This window comes from Octopus bimaculoides, chromosome 5 (genome assembly GCF_001194135.2).
Source record: "Octopus bimaculoides isolate UCB-OBI-ISO-001 chromosome 5, ASM119413v2, whole genome shotgun sequence".
In the NCBI taxonomy this organism is placed as follows: Eukaryota; Metazoa; Mollusca; class Cephalopoda; order Octopoda; family Octopodidae; genus Octopus; species Octopus bimaculoides.
The window spans coordinates 112156845-112164482 of NC_068985.1; the positions used below are offsets into that span (position 1 = coordinate 112156845).

Sequence of the window (7638 nt, forward strand, 5' to 3'; positions counted from 1 at the left end):
TGCAACAACAAGAACAACAATTAATAAAACAAGGTCGTCAATGTGATAAAATATCGATTATTCGCTTGTATTCTTGTTTATAAATTACTAACCTACACTGGCATGGCAGCGTGCACCATTTTCTTCTTTTTTTTCTTCTTTTACCAGCGTTGCATACAACAAACTATACATCTAAGAACACGCACATACATGTGTCTCTACACGTACATACATGTATTCACATTCATGCAACCACATGTGAATGCACATATATATATATATATATATATATATAGACACATCCACATTTACTTTCACCCACGATTTTGTATTTTAAGAGCCAAGATACATTTACAAAAGATTTACAAACAGAAAAAAATAAATGAGAAAAAAAAATTCTATAATTTATACAATGGTAGGGGGGAACATGGGATTTTGGTTTAGGGGACTAGCTGGAGGAGAGAAACCATTATTTGGCATGAATTCTGGTTAATAATAATAATAGTAATAATAATAATAATAGTAGTAGGTGTGTGGAGGTTCTGTGAGGAAGAAGACATCACACAAAAAAAAAAAAATTCCTTCGTAAAGGTTTAAAAACTAAATGCTATTCATGTGATGCTACTATCGATGATGATGATGATGATGGTGGTAGTAGTAGTGATTGTGATAATGTTGATGATAATGATGATGATGATGAAATCACTATGTTTGAGCAGTTGCACATTGTCACGCTTCACATGTGTTCATCGCCCGAAAAGAATTTTCAAAAAAAAAAAAATTTTTTTTTTCAATCTTAAATGTTGTTCCACATGACTTAATAAATTTGTAAAATTTTACGACAAATTTTAAAAAAAGAAAAATTTTACAAACAAACCATAAAAATAAAAAATAAATATTAGCCCAGACACAGCTTGTTTCTAAGTTCAAGAGCAGCTGTTGGAATTAACAAAAAAAAAAAAATTTTTTTTTTTTCATAATATAATAATAATAATAATGGTTATCATTATTATTATTAACATTTCTAACAGGCACAAGGCCAGAAATTTGGGAAAGGAGGGGGGAGTTAATTAAGTCGATCAAGTTGACTCCAGAATATAACTGGTACATTATTTCGTTAACCATAAACGAATAAAAGATAGAAGTCGACCATGGCGAGTTTCAAAGTCTGAATATAAAGGGACGTAACTAAATACCACAAGATATTCAATCCAAGCTTTACTGTATGTGTGTATGTATATATGCATATATATATATATATATATATATGTGTGTGTATATATATATAGACACGTTTTGTGTGTGTGTATACACACATATGTATGTATATATATATACACACATTTGTGTTAAGTTTGTTTATGTGTATATATATATATATATACATATTTATACATACATACATATAAATGTCAATCCACCACCACTTTTTAAATATTAATAATAGTAATGAAATACGGTAGCAGCAGCAACAATAATAGTTAAAGTGTTAGTGGTGGTGGTGGTGGTCTGGAATAATAATAGTTCAAGTGGAGAGGTGTGTGTGTGTGTGTCGGTATGTGTGGTACGTGGAGATGGACAATGGCGAAGGCAACGTCTCTTAACTTAGTTCCAACATAGCATCGAGTTCTTCGGTGAGGTTCTGTAGCATGTTGTCTATGTCATGTAGAACATTCCCTGTCTCTGTGGTAGCAGGTTTGCTACTGGAATCGGACAAATAAAAAGAAAAGAAAGAAACATTATACACGAGGAACATAGGGAATTATAAAAACTTGGGAACTTTCTAAACATATATATTCACACATAAAAACGTATATACACTTATCATCACCAACACTTTTATACACACACGCACACATATATATATAGATAAAGAAGTGATTTTAAATTCTCAATCGCAGAATAATGCTAATAATATAGCCTGAACAGGATAAACTAGCTAGCCACCTACACTTTTCTCTGCAAAATAGGGGTAGTTTATCCTGTTCAGGCTATATTATTAGCATTATTCTGCGATTGAGAATTTAAAATCACTTCTTTAACTTTCTAAAAGACATCTCAACGCTTCTAAAAGCAAACTTCGTTTGTTTATTTACGTTTGTCGTAATTTGAATTTAATATATATAGACATATATACACATTGAGAGACGACTGCGCGAGTATGGACATGTGGCAAGAATGGATGAGGATAGCTGTGTGAAAAAGTGCCACACCCTAGCAGTTGAGGGAACCTGTGGAAGAGGTAGACCCAGGATGAGGTGGTGAAGCGCGACCTTCGAACTTTAGGCCTCCCTGAGGCAATGACCAGTGACCGGAACCTTTGGAAATATGCAGTACGTGAGAAGACCCGGCAGGCAAGTGAGAGCATAATCTGTGGCCTCTGCCAGAAGTGTAGCCAGCTCGCTAATCTGTATCTTTACCTCATTGGACACTAAAAACCCAGCTTGCAAAGAGCTGTTGAGGCAAGTGAATTTGGAATTTGAAATCTGAAATCGAACCGAATCCAACGACTGGCACCCATGCCAACCTCTCCATCTTTGGACACTAAACTCTGCTTGCTAAGACCTGTTGGGGCAAGTGAAATCGTAATTGAAACATACTCGATGACTGGTCACCGCGCCAGTGGAGCACTAATAGCACTGTCGAGCGTGTTCATTGCCAGAGCAGCTGTCTGGCTTCCGTGCTAGTGGCCTGTAAATAGCACCATTAGAGCGTAATCGTTACCAGCGTTGCCTTCTAGCACTTGTGCTGGTGGCACATTAGAAAAGGTCGTTGCCAGTACTGCTGGACTGGCTCCCGTGCAGGTAGCACATAAAAAACACCTTTTTGAGTGTGGCCATTGCCAGTACCATGTGACTGGCCCTCATGCTGGTGGCATGCAAAAGCACCCACTATACTCTTGGAGTAGTTGGCGTTAGGAAGGGCATCCAGCTGTAGAAACTCTGCCAGATTAGATTGGAGCCTGGTGCAGCCTTCTGGTTTGCCAGTCCTCAGTCAAATCGTCCAATCCATGCTAGCATGGAAATAGGACGTTAAACGATGATGATATATATATATGTATATATATATATACATATATATACATATATATATATATATATATAGGTGCAGGCATGACTGTGGTAAGACACTTGCTTCACTGTGTCTTTTACTACAGCCTCGGGCCGACCAGAGCCTTGTGAGTTGATTTGGAAGATGGAAACTGAAAGAAGCCTGTTGTATGTATGTATTTATGTGTCTGTGTTTGTCCCCCATCACTGCTTGATGGCTGGTGTTGGTGTGTTTACATTTCTGTAACTTAGTGGTTCAGCAAAAGAGACTGATAGTATAAGTACAGGGCTTTAAAACAGTTAAGTTCCAGGGGCTCGGTTTGGCTGCAGTCAAATGACCAAAACAAGTAAAAAAAAATAAAAGAATATATCTTCGACCTGGTGAGTAGCTATAGCAGTACCCCTCCATTCAGGTAATTACTAGTTCTGAGCTTCCGCTAGCTAGGAAATATATGTAACCTGAATTTTACCTGTTCCATTCCCTAAATTTTGGATTTTTATTCGCATACACAACAACCACAGTTGCTAACCGTGAACTATAAAATAACTTTTTGCAGATTATTGAACTTTGATATGGGAAAAATTTACGTGGCAGTGCGGTAAGTAGCTTGCTTACCAGCCACATGGTTCCCGGTTCAGTCCCACTGCGTGGCACCTTGGGCAAGTGTCTTCTACTATAGCCTCGGGCTGACCAAAGCCTTGTGAGTGGATTTGGTAGATAGAAACTGAAAGAAGCCTGTCGTATATATATGTGTGTTTGTCCCCCCAACATTGCTTGACAACCGATGCTGGTGTGTTTACGTTCCCATAACTTAGCGGTTTGGCAAAAAAGACCGATAGAATAAGTACTAGGCATCCAAAGAATAAGTTCTGGGGTCGATTTGCTCGACTAAAGGCGGTGCTCCAGCATGGCCGCAGTCAAATGACTGAAACAAGTAAAAGAGTAGTTGTTTTTTTATACCTTCTACAGATTGCTCAAAGCTTACTAACTTCCTACACCTTGATCCTTGGATCTTACCATTAGATACAATTATATATAATTCACATGCACAGACAGGAGTGGCTGTGTGGTAAGTAGCTTGCTTACCAACCACATGGTTCCAGAGACAGTCCCACTGCATGGCACCTTGGGCAAGTGTCTTCTACTATAGCCTCGTGCCGACCAAAGCCATGTGAGTGGATTTGGTAGACGGAATCTGAAAAGAAGCCCGTCGTATATATATATGTGTTTGTCCTCCCAACATCGCTTGACAACTGATGCTGGTGTGTTTACGTCCCCGTAACTTAGCGGTTCGGCAAAAAGTGACCGATAGAATAAGTACTAGGCTTACAAAGAATAAGTCCTGAGGACGATTTGCTCGACTAAAGGCGGTGCTCCAGCACGGTCGCAGTCTAATGACTGAAACATGTAAAATAGTAAAGAGAGACATGAAATAAAAGAAACAAAAATACTTTGCCCCATGCAACAACAACAGGAACGACCCAGAGGTTTTGGAAGCTTTTCCTCACAATGTTGGAAACTTCCATATCGTCAGCAAATATCTCAGTCATATAGACATACATAAATTTACACACACACACATATACATACATACACACAAATGTGCTTCAATTTATTAACGATGTCAAAATATGTATACATAGTTATCTCCCTTGAATGGACCACAGAGAATCACAACACTTACGGTTTGGGTGGCGGTTCCACGGGCTTCTTGGGTTCTACAGGCGGGGGTGTGGGTCTGAGTTTGGGTTTCGGTGCAATAATCGGCGATGCTGAAGCTTCATACTTCTTTGGCAACGGAGGCCGCTGGGGAGCTGCAACGAAGACGAGACAGTGAATGGATTCAGTAAAAATTCCGTTATTTACATGTTATTTATTATATACCGATTTTTGATGGCATTTGAGGGTGGAATGACCTAGTGCAGGGGTTTTCAAACTGTGGTCCGCAAGGACAAGACAGGGGGTCCGTGGACAGCAAATACTTTTTATGGGCAATTTGATTTTATATATGTTTTTTAATCGAAATCTTTTAATTGACAATAAACCTATTTGTTAAATAAATAAATGTAAAAATATGTTATTTCAAGCAAATATTTATGTATAAATTTCATAAGCGTTTATAAGGCAAAGCCTGAAATATAAAGGGGTCCGCAAGTCAAAAAGTTTGAAAACCCCTGACCTAGCGAAATCGTGGTTTCGATTCCTGAATCGGCTGGTGCATTGTGTTTTTTGAGCAAAACACTTCATCTGACTTTGCTCTGCGATCACTTCCACACTTGACATGGTGGTACACTGTTCACCTGTAACAGGCAATACTGTTGATTTGATGGTATGAGTAAGCTTATATGCAGCATAAATATTTAATTACTGGCTGGCCCCATGCTGTCGAAAATGACGGCTAATAGTAGCATTTTGTATAGAAATAAGTTACATAATAATCACATAAGCATTCACATACTTACCTTGTACAGGTATACACACACACAGAGTTGAAACGCTCTTTGATTTTTCTTTTCAGCGTTGAATGTTCACCATCCCAATTCCATTGCACATACACACACAAACATTCACTCACATGGTTCCCTTTTACATACACACCTATACACTCACGCAAAGTTGAAACACTGTTTGACTACTTTTTTTTTTTTTCACTGTAGAACTTCTATCATCCCACTACCAAGTTTGCCATCACCCCTTCCTTTCTCATTCATATGTTGTGACGGAGAAAAACACAAGAGTATTATCATAGTAGATTATAAACAAATTGTTCAGCAAGAAACTACAGGCATATTTGATGCAGAGTTTTTGTGAGGAGGAGTAGAAAAAAAAGGAAGAAAAGGGGCTCAGAAAATCACCCCTGGGTCCTATAATGCTAAGTTGGACCTTCCATAAGGTCACTATTTTTCCTTAATATGCACGGCTGGAACTGGTGTGTGTACATTTTTTAAGCCATTAAATACAGTATCAACCTATCTCAGCCACTTTTGGAAAGCACTTCAACAGAATCCACTAAAAAAAACAAAAAAAAAAAACGTATACACACTTAAAGAAAGGATAACTGTATATAAATATTTGACTTGTAGTTTTAACAAATTGAGGTAACACTGAATAAAATTATTTATACAGATTTTTCCTTTCCTAAAGTGTGTATACATTTTTTTGGAGGATTCTGTGTGAGCTATGTTCTGTGCGTCATCTTAATAATTTCAAGACTACAAATTTAGAAGAGAGGTTAGTTAATTAATGAACAGCAATCAACTATAGAAAATAAAGGCTAAGTTAACTTTGGTGAGATTCAAAGTTATGATGTACATCATTATCATCATCATCATTTAACGTCTGCTTTCCATGCTAGCATGGGTTGGACGATTTGACTGATGACTGGTGGAGCAGGTGGCTACACCAGGCTCCAATCTGATTTGGCAGAGTTTCCACAGCTGGATGCCCTTCCTAACACCAACCACTCTGAGAGTGTAGTGGGTGCTTTTACATGCCACCAGCACGAAGGCCAGTCAAGCGGTATTGGCAACGGCCACACTTGAAATGGTGTATTTTACGTGCCACCTGCACAGGAGCCAGTCCAGTGGCACTGGCAACGGAGCTGAAAAACATTGCGAGGAATATAATATGTTGCTGTAACAATTTTGCCAATCTACTGCACTAAGCACCTTCAGAAGTTGCTTTACTAAATCCTTTCAAATTCTTTATCATTTTCAAAAATGAATTGAAACACAGAGTCAATGTTATTTCATTTAAAATATGGTAATGAAATGGTTAACATAATTTTAGGGGCAAATATACAGAAAGGGCACAATTACACAGCTAATTGTGATATTCACAGCTAGTATCTAAAGTTTTGTAAGGGATGATTTGAGAGGGACAGTTGACAGTTATTTCTGAAAGGTTGCATGTCTAAGCCACTTTAGCTACTTGGTTCAACCTAAGTTAAATATGTCTGTTTGCAATCATTCGGTGTCTGTTATTTTGCTACAGGGAATGAAAGGACTTAAAATAAGCATGGGTAACCTTTTTCTGAGAAGTGAATAGCATGAGACATGACTCGGCATAAAGCAGGCCAGACTATTAAAAAAAAAATTCAAGATAATTTTCTGTTAGGCATACCATTTTTCTGCAAGCTGCAGATTGGCCATAACTGACATGGAACAAGCAGTGACCTAACTAAAACCTTTACAGGTCAGTTTACAATGTTATAAAATACTTACGTTCATCGTTAGCATCATCGTTTAATTTTGGTTGTGTCTTATCGATTGAGCTACTTGTGAGTGAAGTGCTGTTGGAGCGAATACCAATGTTGTCTTGATCGACATCAGTCAAATCAAAATCTGCTTGGAGTCCCTCGATTAGCTTCAGCGCCGCTGGAGAATTCTTCTGCTTTATCGTACCGATGTTTTCGTTAGCGAACGGCAAAGTGTTAGATTCCACACTTGAGTTGGAACTATTTGATTCCACGCTCAATGTAGAATCCTTTCGCTTTGCCACAAACTCTTCTTGTTCTGGGATGCTCTTATCTAGAGTGGAGGTTGGTAGTGCCATAGGGGCTGGGGGATCTTCAATTATCTTCTCGTTAATTGGAAATTTTTGCATCAA

The 7638-nt window shown here is 38.1% G+C and overlaps 1 protein-coding gene across 1 annotated transcript; it reads right to left on the minus strand.

Moving 5' to 3' along the window:
* Positions 1 to 6: 6 nt before the first annotated feature.
* LOC128247829 (histone-lysine N-methyltransferase SETD1B-like) lies at positions 7 to 7635 on the minus strand. The gene is made up of 3 exons (XM_052967950.1): positions 7254 to 7635; positions 4715 to 4844; positions 7 to 1682 (listed from the first exon to the last, which is right to left on the minus strand). Exons 1-3 carry the CDS (start codon positions 7633 to 7635, stop codon positions 1580 to 1582), a joined length of 615 nt encoding a protein of 204 aa, XP_052823910.1. The 3' UTR covers positions 7 to 1579.
* Between the last annotated feature and the right edge of the window lie 3 nt (positions 7636 to 7638).